The sequence below is a fragment of the Oreochromis aureus genome, linkage group 8, assembly GCF_013358895.1.
Source record: "Oreochromis aureus strain Israel breed Guangdong linkage group 8, ZZ_aureus, whole genome shotgun sequence".
Classification (NCBI taxonomy): domain Eukaryota; kingdom Metazoa; phylum Chordata; class Actinopteri; order Cichliformes; family Cichlidae; genus Oreochromis; species Oreochromis aureus.
In genome coordinates, this window is record NC_052949.1 from 30281261 (window position 1) to 30298306 (window position 17046).

General features: G+C 44.8%; 1 protein-coding gene across 6 annotated transcripts in view; it reads right to left on the bottom strand.

Moving 5' to 3' along the window:
- atp6v0a1b (ATPase H+ transporting V0 subunit a1b) overlaps positions 1-17046 on the bottom strand; it is a 29614-nt gene that overhangs the window by 991 nt on the left and 11577 nt on the right. For 3 of the 6 annotated variants that reach the window (XM_031739396.2, XM_039616147.1, XM_039616148.1), the window contains exons 15-21: positions 16820-16938; positions 16443-16659; positions 13418-13525; positions 11088-11288; positions 8901-8918; positions 7232-7349; positions 6926-7097 (exon numbers count right to left, since the gene is read on the bottom strand). In XM_031739396.2, coding sequence (XP_031595256.1) covers positions 6926-7097; positions 7232-7349; positions 8901-8918; positions 11088-11288; positions 13418-13525; positions 16443-16659; positions 16820-16938 — 953 coding nt within the window. The remainder of the gene's footprint in view (positions 1-6925; positions 7098-7231; positions 7350-8900; positions 8919-11087; positions 11289-13417; positions 13526-16442; positions 16660-16819; positions 16939-17046) is intronic. The other 3 variants (XM_031739412.2, XM_031739420.2, XM_039616149.1) reach the window with 3 other exon arrangements.

Here is a 17046-nt window from a genome sequence, read left to right on the forward strand (position 1 = left end):
CCCCAGTGAGCGGATAATTACCCACAAGCAGGAGGAGGAAAGAAGTATTTATGTGTTATTATCGAACAAACTTAAGCAGGAGGAGAGTGGACGAGAAGCAATCTGAGTTTTATTTTGGCTTTAAAGTCAGTGACAGTTTGGTCAGAGATGATGAATGACACAACCAATCAGGTCTGATGGCGTTTTCACAGCTACAGTTACTTTGGTCCAAATCAGCTGATGAGTCTGTAAACTTGTAGCTTTGTGGTTGTGAATACAGGAATTAGCTGCTGTGTTCTGCTGGAGAACATGCAGAGTGTGCATTCACTTCCTGCCTAGCTCCTAGGCTGCTCTGGAGTTTGTTTGGAGCCGTACCATGACCACCTCCTCCAAAGGTTCTCGGTGCGATTACCGCGTTCAGACCTGCACACACGAACCGCAGCGAGAGGGAAACAAACCACAGTTCGATTTAAACGCTATGAAAACACCCTCGAATGTAGAAAGGAGTAGTTTCCCCCTCCTGTGATGTTTACAGACAATGACCGCTCGTCACTCGGGGCCACTCTCGGTGTCCTGATCAACAGTATCTCACAAAAGTGAGGGCACCCCTCACATTTTTGTAAATATTTTATTCTATCTTGAGGAACAGGTGTGTTGAACAGGTGTGTTGTATTTGGTGTCATTGCTCTCACACTCTCTCATACTGGTCACTGGAAGTTTAACCTGGCACATCATGGCAAAGAATTCTCTGAGGATCTGAAAAAGAGAATTGTTACTCTACACAAAGACGGCCGAGGCTATAAGAAGATTACCAACACCCTGAAACTGAGCTGCAGCACGGTGGCCAAGACAGCAGTTTAACAGGACAGGTTCCATTTAGAACAAACCTCGCCTGAGTGCACGTGCTCAGCATCATGTCCAGAGGTTGTCTTTTGAAAATAAATGTATGAGAGCTGCCAGCATTGCTGCAGAGGTTGGAGGCGTGGAGGGTCAGCCTGTCAGTGCTCAGTCCATACGCCGCACACTGCATCACATGGCTGTCGATCCAGAAGGAAGCCTCTTCTAAAGATAATGCACAAGAAAGGCCGCAAACAGTTTGCTGAAGACAAGCAGGCTAAGGACATGGATTACCTGTGGACTGATGAGACCAAGATAAACTATTTGGTTCAGATGGTGTCAGGGGTGTGTGGTGGCAACCAGGTAAGGAGTACAAAGACAAGTGTGTCCTACAGTCAAGCACGGTGGTGGGATGTCATTGTTTGGGGCTGCATGAGTGCTGCTGGCACTGGATAGCTACAGTTAACTGAGGGAGCCATGAATGCCAACATGTACTGTGACACACTGAAGCAGAGCATGAGCCCCTCCCTTCAGACACGGGGCCACAGGACGGTATTCCAACATGATAACAACCCCAAACACACCTCCAGAAAGACCAGTACAAATTAACTGAGGGCAAAGGTACGTGACTGACCAAGCATGACTCCAGACTTAAACCCTACTGAGCATCTGTGGGGCATCCTCAAATGGAAGGTGCAGGAGCGCAAGGTCTCCAACATCCACCAGCTCCATGATGTCATTATGGAAGAGTGGAAGAGGATTGCAGTGGCACCCTGTGACGCTGTCGTGAACTCCATGGCCAACAGAGTTAAGGCAGTGTTGGAAATAAGGACGGCCACACAAAATATTGACACTTTGGGCATATTGGGCATATAAATATTGACAATTTGGACATTTTTACCTAGGGGTGTACTTTTGTTGCTAGCACTTTGACATTAATGGCTGTGAGTTGAGTTATTTAGAGCAAAACAGCAAATTTACACTATTGCACAAGCTGCACACTGACTACTTTACATTGTATCAAAGTGTCATGTCTTCAGTGTTGTCGCATGAAAAGATATAACAAAATATGTACAAAGATCTGAGGGGTGTACTCATTTTTGTGAGATACTGTATGTACATGGACGTTTAAATGGAGGAGCACACCCTCAGGTAATCCATTATTGAAATATTTATGATGAAGCAATCAGGTGCATTAATAAACTGACAGCAAAAGGTTCCAGAGATAACTCATTTTCCAAACATATTCCTCATGCTTAATCTGGGAACGCCTCCCTTGACCCACTAAAATGGTAATGGTAGATTGTTTGCATGGCTGTGACTGTTGCAAACAGAGCACACTATAAAGACGTCTAGAAACCTGCAGCATGTGTAGTGTATGACCTCAGAGCTTAAGAACATCACTTTTGTTCAGGACAAAAACAAGTGAGGATGATAAAATTCATCTGGCCGTGTGTGTGTGAGGCAGGGCACATTCCAGTAAGACCAAAACCTTCCCACACATCCGCTGAATTATTCCCTGACCAGCAATTTGAAAAGGATGATCAAATATGTTTGTGTGTGTTTGTGGGGGGGAGGGGCTCAGGTAATAACGTGATGATGTACCATCCTGTAAATATGCTTCTTAATGCCATTTAGTTGTGCATTTTAACAGGTCTACAGGCTCTTTTAGAGGATCTAAGGCTTTAAAATAAAATAGGTGATGAAGCACGTCAGTTTGAGACTTCATGTGCCTGATACTTGGAATACAGAATAATCACAGATTGTGAGGATTTAAAGTACACGATTCTGAAATAAAACTACTAGGACCTGACGATTCACTCAGTGTGACTCACTTCATTACAGTCTGTCACAGGCTGACTCAGTCACAGTATCCAACCAGCCGCTGTGTTTTTTCCACAGTTAGGATTCTGAAATCCTCCGGTCCTGACAACCTCTGATGACTTCATTTAAGAGGAAAAACTAAGACGGTTGCTGGTTGCTGGCCTCGGTCAGCGAGGGAGTGCCCAGGAATGTCTCCCAGCTGTGGCAAATATTTGGCCTTCCAGAGATGTGAGAGGGCAACACTTAGAAAGAGGAAAGAAACGAGCGCTCCTCTCATGTGCCTCGCCACACTGCTGTGGAAATGGAACAGATTCTTGAGCCTAACGTGCGCAACGCTGTATGGACTGTGGTGTGTGTGTTTGTGCAGATAGCTCATCAGAATGTGTGTGTGAGGCGTGAACAGCACAGAGGAACATGGAGGCTCACTTTGAACATCATTATTTCCACTCAGTCACTCAGCTGTGTGAAAAATACCCCACTGCTCCTTCTGAACCTTAGCAGAGGTGTGCTGAGCTGACACACTGAGGCTTTATGAACCTCTTACTGTGTGTCTGTGTGGGCTGTTGAATAAGAAATATCTGAAGTTGTTCCAGACTTAAATATGAACAAAACCTAAGTGATGTACAGACACGGGCCAGGATGCAAGAGAAACACAAAACATCACAAACAACAAAGTATAAAACTCTGACTTGTTCATGACCCGTCCAACACTGTAGCTGTGGGCGAGCGTGGGGATGTAGATCCAACGTTAAGTCCACACTTTCACATTCTGCTCTCTTCCTAAACCCTCTCCTGCTTCTTCCTTCTCTCATCTGTCAATAAAACCCTGAGATACTTGAACTCCTTCACTTGGGCAGCCAAAACCACTCAGTGTGCACCCCACTGAGGACCACAGCCTCACACAGTGCTAACCCAGTACTCGGGTGTGAACCGCCCCACTGTGACCTAAAGGTCATCATTCAACAGAACCACAGAGACGACGTCTTGAGAGTCCAACACCCGTCTGAAACAAGTCCGACTTACTGCTGGCAAATCAAACTCAGGACACCACAGAACAAGCAGACACACTGTGCAGATAGCAAACAGGAGGAACGTTTTTGAATTTTCAGCAGATACTGTGACATCACCATTACTGTGAACTCTTCTGGGGATGATACTCATGCACGGCCGCCTTAAACACCTAAAGTAACTGAACATCATGATGTGCACTGTTCAGACATTCTGGAAAACACACCGTGTTTCTGTCATGTATCCTGTGGCCTGCTGAAAAAACCCGTGTACGAATCTATCATGCAGCTCTCAGAGAAGATGTCGGGACTGAAAAGCCAGAAGCAGCAACTCTGTAAGAAGCATTCATTCATTCATTGTTGATGGACGAGGTCCAAAAGATATTTTTCCCCATAAGTGCAGATAATCATCATCTGTGACATCATACCTTTGAAATCACAGGTCACATGATCCAGAAACACACACACTGATTGGACAGTATGTGACCAGCCTACATGCTTAGATTATGGGGATGACATCATAATATGGGAGGCTGCCAGTGCTGCCCCTTAGCCTCAATATGGATGCAGCTATGGTATGAATTTGAAAATCACTGGTTTTCAGAGAAGTTGACCTTTGACCTCTTTAGGTCACCGGGATTCAAAGTTGTCCAGTCACCTATCATATTCACAAACTTAAGGCTGCAGTCAGCAGGGAGTCCCCATGGTGAGGTACACAGGTAGGACTAGACAACACATACTGAAGGATTCTTCAGAGTGTGGATATAACACAGTGCTGCTTGTATGGAACAGCGTCCACTTCAACTTCTCCTTATACAAATCAGCCCTGAGAGGAAAAGCTGAGCGTTACCACCGTGCCTCTGTCCAACAAAAACACACAGGCCATTCTCTCTTCCTCCGTCGTCTCTGAGCAATGACATAAAGCTCTGTGCTAGCAGCTGAAAGCAGACGCGAAGGATTAAAGAAAATAAACACAAAGCTTTCACAGAGCGTTCCTTTTGCAGCAGACTAAATCTGACAACCTGAGCAGTGCTTTGGTTCATTTGTAGAGAGTCCATGAGGAGACATAAAGAGTTCTGTCATTTCCATCCAGTAAAGCTGAGAATGACCCACACGTGTGGACAGGAATTATGGTCAGCACCTGAGTCCTTCAGCACAGATCTCTGATGAGCTTAGTTTGACTCGGCTCACCTGTGTCTTGTTTTCCACAGCTCCGCCCACTCTCCCTTGTGTGTGCATGTAAGCCCTCAGTTTCCACACTTCCTTGTTGTGTTGTAGTGCCAGGTGTTTTGCCCACTTGCTCCTAGGACTTTGTTTCTACCCGACACGTGACAGTAATGTAAATTTCATCATTAGGCGATGAGTTAAAGTTATCGTGCTGTCGTCTGTAAGTCTGCCAGTTTTCTGCGACTCTGCCGACTCGTCCACGGAGCCACCTCACTAAGATGCACCAGATCCTCCTGCACGCTTCAAGCAGACGTCAGTGAGCATGACAGCAAAGACTAATCAGCCACAGTGTCAGAAGCTGTCCTACACTACAGTCCCCACATTACAATACACGCTGCATGCCATCACAGAGTACAGGTGACACTCCACACTGTGCCCAGAGAGGCTGCACTGAAGAGCTGCAGTGGATAAACTGAGTTCTTACAAAACACATGAGGTGAAACATCACTGGTGCGTCTCTGAGGTGCTTCCTGCTGCGCCCGGTCTACTCGACAGGACGAGACGTTCTGGTGACTTTCACACCGGTGTCCATTTCCCCTTTAGTCATGTGCGCTGCACTGGATCATCTGTCACTTCCACCACCTCCACATAGGCCTCTGCAATATTCTGTGTGATTTTCAAAATAAACTTCCTCACAATATCACCTAAACTACAGTATATCCATATTTAGATTTATCGCCTAAGAAGTCGTAGATGTGTGCTACAGGGTGCAGCTGCCAGCCAAAGCACTATTACACTGCACAGCTAAAATATTTGACTGTTGTGTAATGTTTGACATTTGCTGTATGTCAGAGTAGTTGGATTAGCAGGCCGGAGTGCGTGCTAGGAGGCGATGGAGCTGGAAGCTGTGTAAGGTCTGATCCTGCTGGCGTTCCTCATGCGCTTTGGCAAAAGTACCTGTGTGTGTGTGTGTGTGTGTGTGTGTGTGTGTGTTTTCCATCAGTGCGGGAATGTTTAGACATGAAGACTGTTTACTTTCTGCATGTGCTTTCACATGGACATGCAGTGTGCTGCACATGACATACATGGAGCTGCCTGTGAGTGGATATTTTCTGCAGTCACTCTTCATTCTGAGGGAACAAAGGCACCAAAACACATCCAGCAAAGACATTCGGGGAATTATCTTACGATCAAGTCTGTGTTGATGTGAGTGCTGTCTTCATCGTGCTACAGCTGTCACAGTTATCAGGCCTCAAACAGAAAATCTGGGAGATTTTGTAAAGATGGCTCCAGCAGATTTTGAGAGACTTGGACAATCAGGAACACTCAACGACACTCAAAGAGCACTGAAGATGTTCTGACAGTAACACCGTGTTACTGTTGGGTTTTTCTTTGATTTGTCTTCATTTGTAAATCCTAGCTCAAACTTACAGCCTGCGGGCCCGTCGCTATGTGGAAGCTGAATCTGCAGCCCTGCTGAGAACCCACACAGGCAGGGAGGCGACTTTATGTTGATGGGCACACTATGAGGCCAGCCAGAATGCAAAGACAGACTGGGATCACACCCAGTCTGTCATGATAACTGGGATCATCATATGTAAGATAAGGAAGGGGGGCAGACAGCAAGTGTAGCGGTGCAGGCCAGGTCCACAGAGACGAGTCAGAAAAATGAGTGAAAACCTAAATCGAGCAGCATTTCAGTGATTGCAAAGCTGCAGACAGACTTTATCAAATGAGGAACTAAACAAAGTGATGCTGGTTTTTCCTTTCAGCCGTTTTTCATTGCGGAGGACAAAAGTTCAAACTTGTCTCTGACCTCATGTGTGTCCTCCCTGCTGGTAGCAAACACATCAAAATAAGGCTTTTATGCAAACACTGAATACAAAATTGCTTCTTTGAAAAAGACTAAAGTCACAGTTCAGTATTGAACATTACATAAAACAAAAACTGGACACTGTGTGTCTGTCATTTCACTCATTTAAGAGCTGAACTTGTTTACACCGACACAGAGGGGAGTTTCCCTGGTCCAGGTCACAGTGGGCCCGTGATGTAAAGTGACTCTGACACGCTGTCATAGATACTCTGTATTTGTGTGTAAGTGTGACTCTAACCAGTGCAGACGCAGGGCATGCAGGAAGGCTGACAGCCCCTCCATCACGAGCAGGATGGCGACTGTTAGCATGGCGAAGAATGCGAAGATGATGGACAGGCCGAAGAACCCGCCCCCGCTCCTGGAGGAGAGGCCGAGGTGCATCACCATGGACCAGAGTACCTCTGAGAGCTCTGTGCAAACAGTCGTCACAACAAGGTTTACAGTGAATATCCAGCAGTAAACAATATTACTCAACATAGTTCTGTTTCTCTGAATGTTTATGATCATCAAAAAACACAAACTGTGTGTGAACGTCGTTACTAACGTGCATGAGCCAGGCTGAGGGCCCAGAGGCGGAGGTAAGAGGCTGTGTTGGAGATGCACCCCAGGCAGTACTCTATGGTGTGGATAGCCTGGTGGACAGCTACATCGCTGAAATTAAACTGTAGTGAGAGAAAGAACAGCGTGAGCACAGGTGTGCGTACACGGAGGAGGTGTGAGCGAGAAGCTCTGAAAAGTGGCCATAAAATCGAACCAAACGTTTGGCCCAATTTCTCTGCAGATTAACTTCAGATCACTTCCTGAACGTCCTGCTGTGCACGTTTTTCCATTCGATCTCACAGCAAACGTAAACTTCTGTTTTCAGCAGGTTTCAGGACTTCTTAGTTGGAGAATCCATCAGCTTAGAAACGTATGTAGTCCCATACAAATAGACCTGTCTTCATGATGACGGCCTATTCAGAGAACCTTCGGACCACACCTTTGGATAAATGTTGAACATGTTTTTCAGCTTCATTGTTTAGAATCTGAAATCCAGTTTAGGAAGCAGAACCTGCTGTAGTGTAATTCCTCAGCATACCTCAGCGACTGGAGCATGCTAATCCAGAGAGCTGGGAAATGCCTTAAACAACTACTTCTTTTATGTTAATGACGAGCTGCTTTGACCTTTGACCTCTGCCTGTGACTTCTCTCATCAGCTTTAAAACAAAGAGCAGAGAAGTGAGTTAGTTTTTTCTTTGTCCACAGCCAGATCACAGCTCAGGGAGGTGTTTGTTTATTGTAAAGCCCGCGCACTTCCTCCATTTTCTCCATCCTGGAGCGAGGCTAGCCTTTCCTGTATGGAGCGAGCAGGGAGGGGGAAACATGGGAGTCAAACGCTCCGTGTAGCTTTTGTTCGGTTTTGCTTGGCGCTGATCTGGTTTCCTCTTTCCATGCTTCCCTTTTGTTATTGGATCAGAGAAATGGAGTTCATGGAAGCAGGAGTCATTGTTCCCATTCAAAGGATCTCCGACACTAATGAAAAACAGAACTATGAATACTAGCATGCCATAATGGCACAAAACACTGAGGCCACTGACTGAATTGAAAACATTTCCGGTGATAGTGGAAACAAAAGGTAAACTTCTGCTCAGGTGACAGCTTGAAATTTTGGACTGTACCTGACTGACTATGGACGCAGCTTTAGCGGCTAAACGGTGAGACGGGGGCAAAAGTACTTGTGCAGAAGTACAACTAGATGGATTTTAGTGAAAACTGACCCTTGACCTGTTGCTCTTTGATCTTGCATAAAAATGCACCGGTGAAGTGTCAGGTCACAAAGTAACAACAGCTGCTTCATCTTTTCCCAGTTACTGGATATCTAAACAATCTTCTGCATGCTTTTTCCATAATGATGACTGTGGCTTAGGATGTAGAGCACGTCATCTCCTCATTGGGAGGTTGGTGGTTTGATAACGGCCTGCGCCAGTCTGCACGCCAAATATCCTTGTAAATGCTTTAGAGTAGAAAAGCTCTATATAAGAACTCAACACACCTGTCACTGGGTGAGAGACACTTACTCTGTCATGCAAACAAACATGTCCCTTCATTCACAAACGCATGCCTGGCAGTTCAGGAGTAAAGCACATTTAAACAATTCAAACAGTCATGAAAACAACAAATGAAGCAAGCCAGCATTCAGACATGCTCAGGAAACGTTAAACTCTGAGTCTTACCGGTTCTTCCTCTGAGTGCTTGAAAGTAAGCAAAGGTGAAAGGTCAGTGGTGCGATCCACAATCAAATCTTTCAGAAGTTTTCATCACCCAGATTTAATGGGACACATGATCCAAATGAGGAAGTGTGTGGAATTTATCAATAACATGTCTCGCTCTGTAACCGGTACACAAACCTTCAGTTCTGTCATGTTTCATAGACGAGCACAGCACACATTATGCTGCCTAAATGTAGCCTGCCCTCAGGCTGCTTCTTAATAAGAGCTCAGATTTTTTCCCAGAATGCTTCGGTCTCATACATAACTGTTATTCTATGTGGGGGTGTAGGAAGTGATGAGTCACTGTAGTGTAAACTAAAAATCATGGTAAAAAGAAACGACACCTCTAACATCTCTGAATCCCACCTCAGTGAAGAGCACGGGACACGCTGCACCGTGTCATTACTTATTTAACCTGAAACACTCTTCTTCCCACTGCTGCATCAGTTCATTGAGGTTTGCTTTGTTTATGCACAGATGTCCTAAGGTCCCACCACAGCGTTTCAGTCACTGACTGGGCCATTAGGGCACCACCAACACCTGTTGACCAGGTGTCATCAGAGCTTCAGCCATCAGACAGATGACATCACACCCGACACTATAATACCTTGGTATACAAAGAAGTTTATGCTCAGAACAAGCTCTTTGCTGTCTCTCTGAGCATTGCATGGACTTCCACTTTTAGGAAGACGGTGGCTTTATGTTAACGTACAGCTTAAAGCTTGAAGACCAAGTTCTGCTTTCACAGAGGTGGTCACACTTGCTGCTACTTAACCTGTTAAAGGCTGAACTTACTCCACTCACTGCTTCTGCATGTTAGCTTCATGTCAAATAATGGCACGGTGTAATATGTCACATGTTGTTGGTCATCTGAGGTGGTGTTTACCTGCTAAGGCCAGATGATTTTTTATTATGTGGTGATGTGTAAAACCTTAGAATTCAAAGTGGGTGTACTGTCTTCTTACCATGACTCAGTTTCCCCCAAAGTCCAGACTTTAACAGGAAACCCCCCCTCTTTGTGTTTCCTGTCTTAGCCATACTGGAGTGACACATTTGATTTGCAGAAGCAGCTTCCACACCACTTCAACTTTAACTTGACTTCCAAACAGGAATGTGAGAGTTGCATCAAATGGACCTACTGTGCTTTTTCACACTGTTCAGAGGTTTAATTCTCATATTGAATCGTCAGGATCTACAAGTAATCCTTTTAAGGAAGCCAGACGAATCTCAAGAGGAAGTCCCAGAACATCACATATTTACATTGGGAAAGGATGATAAAATGCAGCCTTGATAACTGTGCAGTGTAAGTCCTCATGACAAAAACACTCAAGATTTATTACCAAGGCAAACCAGAGACACCTGACCCCTGTGTCACTGACAGAAACAAAGTGGGTGGTATTTTCAGAAATTCCTAATGGTGGTTCTCGTGAAAATCAGCTTCATATTTATGTTCTGAAATGGAAAAGTCATCTTTTTCCCAGTGCAGTCCGTTTATACCTGAAATAAACAGCCACTGCTCTACAGCAGCGGTCCCCAACCTTTTCTGCGCCACAGACGGTTTAACGTCAGACAGTATTTTCAGGGACCGGCCTTTAAGGTGTGGCGGATAAATAGAACAAAATAAAACGATACGACCGAGACAAAAACTGTGGTATTTTGTAAATATAATAATAAACATGAATTCACTGTGTAACTTTATTAGCAGCGTCCTCCTGAAATGCACCAACAACACTGAGAGTAACATCCTCCTCTCTGCCCCTTAACGCTCTCTGGTCGCTATGGTAACGCATAAATATTTCTTTCTACAACTACAACGCGGGAAAGACCCAGGGAAACCGAGTTAACGATAAAAACCCTGAAAACCCCGAGCCTCAACTCTCGCTGCCCGGTACCGGCCCGTGGCCCGGGGGTTGGGGACCGCTGGTCTACATGTCCTATCTGAAACATGGAACTGCATCTGTTTAAATGGCAGTCATGCAACATTTTGTGCTTTGTGACCTCTAGGCATCTGTGGGAGCTCAGGAAATAGTCAGAGCCCATATGACACTGAAAGCATGATTCACATCACAATCCTACTAAAATATATTTATAAAAAAATGAATTCAAAGCAAAATCTGAGAGAGGACAGAATTTGGCAGTGATGAGACTCACCTCATCACCTTCTTCTGAGTGCTGGGAGAGCTGGTCGTGGTCCATGATGCCAGCTTCGTCTTCTGTGGGCCCATTGCCCACCCGCACCCCTCCAAACTTCTGCGTGCCCTGTTGAGTGAGTCCGGTGCATGATGAGGACACGCCTGTTTGCTCTAAAGACTGCTCTAGATTCTCTGCAGGGGTTTCTTCCCTCTTCTGTGACTAGATACAAAAGCCACAAGAGCTGTTTCTAGCTTAAAGCAAGCCTTAGGATGATGCTTCCTTCTTAATTTACTCTAATTTGCAAGTAAAACAGGACACCCAGAAATCGAGTAAAAACAGATATATTTACCACCTTATCAAGTATAACTGTTCAAATTTCAATAAGCAAAATAGTCTCACTGGTTCAATCAAAGCTGAGCACAAAGACCTGAAGACTCTGTTTTCTCCAGCTAACTGTAGCTGTACAGCTCTCAGATCTCATCATCATCTTATTCTAATAGCATTTGTGTCAGATTTTAGCTGGAAAACAAATACTGAAGTATGGCTTGTTTTGTGACATTAAAGTAATCTTGACTTTTGACCAGGAAAATCTGCAGTTTATCCATGTGTCCTAGGTGTGTGTATGATCATATTAGCAAGCAAGAAACAGTTATCCAGCCAGCTGTAACATAGCCAACCTGCATGAATTTGGGAAGGTGGTTTAATGTGACAGCACAACAGTGCAGCGGTCACCTGGCAGCAAGGTTGTGGGTTTAAATCCACTGGTGCCTTCAGTTTATAGGTTCTCCCAGTCCTCCCACTGTCCAAAGAAGACATGTTAGCTTAATTAGTTATTTTAAACTGGCCGTCTGTGTCAGCCCTTAGAGAGTTTGGCAAACCTCTTGGCCTATGACAGCAGGGTCAAGGGGAAAACTACGATGTCATTTGATAGTTGGGATTTTCTCTGAATTATTGTGAGGTCTTTACCTTACAATATAACGAGGAGACTGTCATCGCGATTTGGAGCTATATAAAAAAATTGACTTGAATTGAACCCTGGGGTTGGAATCATTACGAGTCTGTGACAGCTGTGTTCTGCTGATAATGACCACAGTTTTCCACTAATGGTCAAATGTCCATTTGACCAGGGAAAAAAGTCCTTCTTGTGGCTAATTTTACCAAATTAACTGAAACTACGGACATCAGAAAAGAGAGCTGCAGACAGGCTATGGGGAAATGGCTGTCTAAGCAATTTTCTGATGAGCTACTCAGTTTGGATCATTTTGGCTCGTGCAAAACAAAAGACAAAACAAACAAACAGTGAATTATCTGTCAGAAAGCAGAGTTATCCACAGCGTGTGACTAACAGTCATTAGTGAGCGAGCGTGCAGACTCAGTCAGTCCCACTCTTGCCTGTAACATCTACTTTTAAAACACCAAGATGGCGACAGTGAAAACACTTAGTCTGACACTTCATAACTGGAATTCACAGCCCAATGGCATCAGTCTTTATAATGTCTATGAGTGCAGCTAGCTGGCTAATCTTTTCTTGTTTGCTTAAGTAGTCACAAGTGTTTGTTTAGCCCTCTTACAGACAGTTTGTGTTGGAGTCTGCTGTGCTGAGAGCTGACTGTTTGTTGGCGTTAATAAATAGAAACTCCTTTTCTAAACTAATGTTTGCCATAGTGTTGCTTATTGGCCGTCTTCTCCCAGAAGAGAAGCATTTAGGCAAAGTACTGTGTAGTGAAAAACAACCCTACTCCTAAACATAGAAATGAGTCCAAGCTAACATTGTTGATAAAAACCTTTAAATACATGCAAAAAGTTCCACAGTCCACATTCACCTCTCTTACAAAGTGTGAACATGTGTAACACCGCTAAAGCAAAACTGTTCTACATGTAAAACTCAGGCCCCACATTTCACAAAGCTACATGTACAGTTATAAAGAGCCTTTGTGAGGTTTTAACTGTGCTGATCTTCAGTGGAATGAGATTCATAACCAGTGAGAGATATGAAAGCTCCAGGTGGTATATCTACCAAGGTACCACTCGGTAATGGATGTCATCATTTTGGATAGAAAACTGCCAAATATACGGTTAAGACAACTGGATCAAAACAGCACATCATCGAATTTTTAGGGTGTCCTTTGTCTGTGAACTAGTTAAAATTTCTTTCCAAAATATCAGCGTTTCCAAAGCTGGCTTTAAGCAGTTTTCATGGCAGCACAACCAACCACATTACACAATACAATGTGCATTGAAATGAATGACAGAATAGGAGTAAGAAAACAAAAAGTTATATCAAAGGTTATAACTTAACAGTAATGACAGACAGAAGTAGGGTTTTAGTTGTGGTCAGATGCACATACCAGGTGCTTTTTCCACAGGTGCTGACGCCGAAGCACCATAGTTTTCACAATCAGCATACAGGGAACACATGCAAGAGCAATCAGCACCAACAAAACCTGGATCGCCATCTAAAGATTCAAACAGAGAGAGGTTAATTAAGAAATGAGAATTGTACAAACAGGTCTTGGTCTAAAACGGTACCTCAAACTGCAAAAACAGAGCACAACATAGTTGATTTTCTTTTGAATCTAAACACTGACAATGAAACCCACGAGACTTCAAAATACGAGCTCTGCTGTGCTTTATATAATTAAAAACATGCGACATGCTCCAATAGATTACATGTAAGTAAAAATAGCAGAAAAAATCTACACCTACAGTCACACCAACTGCTGCCAGATCTCCACCTTCATCTTGCAACAAGAACTGATAACTAATGAACAACTAATGTTGTTAAACAACAACTTGTAGTGGCACATATCCAAGAAAGGGTCTCCAGTATGAAGAGTTGGACAGCACCAGGTCCTGACATGAGTGACACCCAGAATGGACCGGTCCCATCCAACTACTGGTCAATAACCTGCCTTAGTACCACCTGAAACACCAGCTACTGGTAGACTGAGCAGTCGCCTGAGACTGCAAGACTAGGATGACCAACCTGTCCACTGGGTGGACTGACTGCAAGAAGGCCTATGACTCAATGCCCCACACATGGATCCTGGAATTCCTAGAACTGTACAAGAGCAACAGGACCCTAAGAGCCTTCATCAGGAACTCAATGGGGATGTGGCGGACAACACTAGAGGCCAACTTCAAGCCCATAGCACAAGTCACCATCAAGTGCAGGATCTACCGAGGAGATGCTCTGTCCCCACTGCTGTTCTGCATAGGCCTGAACCCCCTCAGTGAGATCATTGACAAGACTGGCTACGGATACCGACTACGGAACGGAGCAGTTGTCAGCCACCTCCGTACATGGATGACATCAAGCTGTATGCCAAGACTGAACGAGACATCGATTCACTGATCCAGAGGCTGCTAGGAAAAGCTGCAACCACCAAGTACTTGCAGAGGGTCAGGCAAGTCCTGAGGAGTCAGCTGAACGGTAAGAACAAGATCGGTCCTAGCTCCTGACCATTCATGGAGATTTTCACCCCAAGTCCAGCACCCTGAGGCTGTACGCTAAGCAGAAGGAAGGAGGCCGGGGACTGGTGAGTGTCATAACCACAGTCCAGAATGATGCCGCGAACAACCAACCGCATGCTCAGTGAATACCTCAGGCAGCAGAAACGCGAAGAAGAGGAGGAACCATCATGGAAGGACAGGCCCCTGCACGGTATGTACCACCGGCAGATAGAGGAGGTGGCTGATATCCAGAAATCCTACCAGTGGCTGGACAAAGCTGGACTGAAAGACAGCACAGAGGCACTAATCATGGCAGCACAAGAACAAGCTCTGAGTACAAGATCCATAGAGGCTGGGGTCTATCACACCAGGTAAGACCCCAGGTGCAGGCTGTGTAAAGATGCCCCTGAGACAATCCAGCACATAACAGCAGGGTGTAAGATGCTAGCAGGCAGGGCATACATGGAACGCCATAACCAAGTGGCCGGCATAGTGTACAGGAACATCTGTGCCGAGTATAACCTGGAAGTCCCGAGGTCAAAATGGGAGACGCCCCCAAGGTTGGTGGAGAATGACCGAGCTAAGATCCTGTGGGACTTCCAGATGCAGACGGACAAAATGGTGGTGGCTAACCAACCGGACATAGTGGTGGTAGACAAACAGAAGAAGACGGCTGTAGTGATCGATGTAGCGGTTCCGAATGACAGCAATATCAGGAAGAAGGAACACGAGAAGCTGGAGAAATACCAAGGGCTCAGAGAAGAGCTGGAGAAGATGTGGAGGAGGAGGTAACGGTGGTCCCCGTGGTAATCGGAGCACTAGGTGCGGTGACTCCCAAGCTAGGCGAGTGGCTCCAGCAGATCCCGGGAACAACATCGGAGATCTCTGTCCAGAAGAGCGCAGTCCTGGGAACAGCTAAGATACTGCGCAGGACCCTCAAGCTCCCAGGCCTCTGGTAGAGGACCCGAGCTTGAAGGATAAACCGCCCGGTGGGGAGGTGGGATTTTTATATTTTTGTTTTTGCTTTGTTTTTAAAAAAAATCCTAAATAAATTCAAACTTGTGCACTGAATTCTTTTTTAAAGTGATTAAAGATGTTTACCATGCGGAAAAAAAACAACTCAAAGGAATCATTAAAAGCCTAAATTACCATGATTTTTAGCCCCATGATGAATGTATATACACTTCTGACCCCAACTGTACCACTAGAGTGTTTCACTAACAAGAAAGCTTTCGTGCAGCTTGTCCACATTCAATATGTTTTAAGGTAGAACTGTTGTATAATGTGTCCAATAGCCAACAAATACTCTACAGGTTGGTGAGAGCATTTGGACCCCATTAGGTCCCAGCAGTACATCAATCATACTGAGAGGTGAGAATCATGAAGAATTTAAAATGATATATATATACATTAGTTTCAGATTAAAGACTTTGAGGATGAGTGCTTAGTTTGTAATTGTACCTTCATTTGTTCATTTGTTTGACCTTGAAGTGTTCGTAACACACGCACATGGCAGGAACACTTCAAGGTCAAACAAATGAAACATCAAATGTGATAAAACACATTTGACGAAACAGGAAACGGAAAATTATCACCTCGATTTGGAACTGCAAAAATTAAACAATTTAAAACTTGTAATTTAAATGGTAAACCTCAGCATACTGACAGGGTAGAATGACACGACCTGCACCTGAGAAGAAATGGTATCATAGCAAAGCTCAAACACCTTCAAGCTGCTGTGTTTCTTTTTGTTCTGCAGCTAAACTTGACCTCAAGTTTCTGAAAAAAGGCAATCAGGAAGGTAAAGCATACTGAAAAAAGCTGTTTTCTCTGTAGAACTGCTGAGAGAACGTCTATACACGACTAACATGTCAGTGTGACAGGGATAAGTTAGGACAGGGTGGGTAACGGAAGGAGCACCTGTCCCTCGTAGAGGCGTTTGTTGGTGGGGTCACCGTAGTTGAAGAGACACATGTTGATAAAGTGGATGAGGAGGCTGGGAGCATCCTTGGAAGTCTGGGCATTGTAGGCTGTCCACTTGTAGAAGATCAGCAGGACAAGGTAGCCAAACAAGCTCGCCATGAAGACAATCTCTGGGATGAAGCCCAGGAAAATGTTCAGAGGCTTCTTGAAGTACCTGCAGCGCAGTGAGGTCACACATGAACAACAGAACAGCATGGTGCTTGTTTGAAAATGATCAGCTGTGGATCAGAATATGAAGCTAGACGGCACATAACCTTATTCATTCTAAGAAAAGTGTTTGAACATTCAGTATCAGCCCTCAGTGTGAGTCTTACAGGTGGTTGAAGAGGCTGAGAGACACTCCAAATATCATGTGGATGACGCCCAGGATGACAGACATCTTCATCTTAAATGAGTTGAGGAAAGTCAGCTTGTTGGTGGCAATATTCCAGATCTGCAGAGAGCACACAGCAGGTTCAGTGAAGAGCACATGCAGAGCACCCTGCTACTCTAACATAAGTACAAACAGGCTGACATACAGGTCTGTGTTGACCACTCAGTG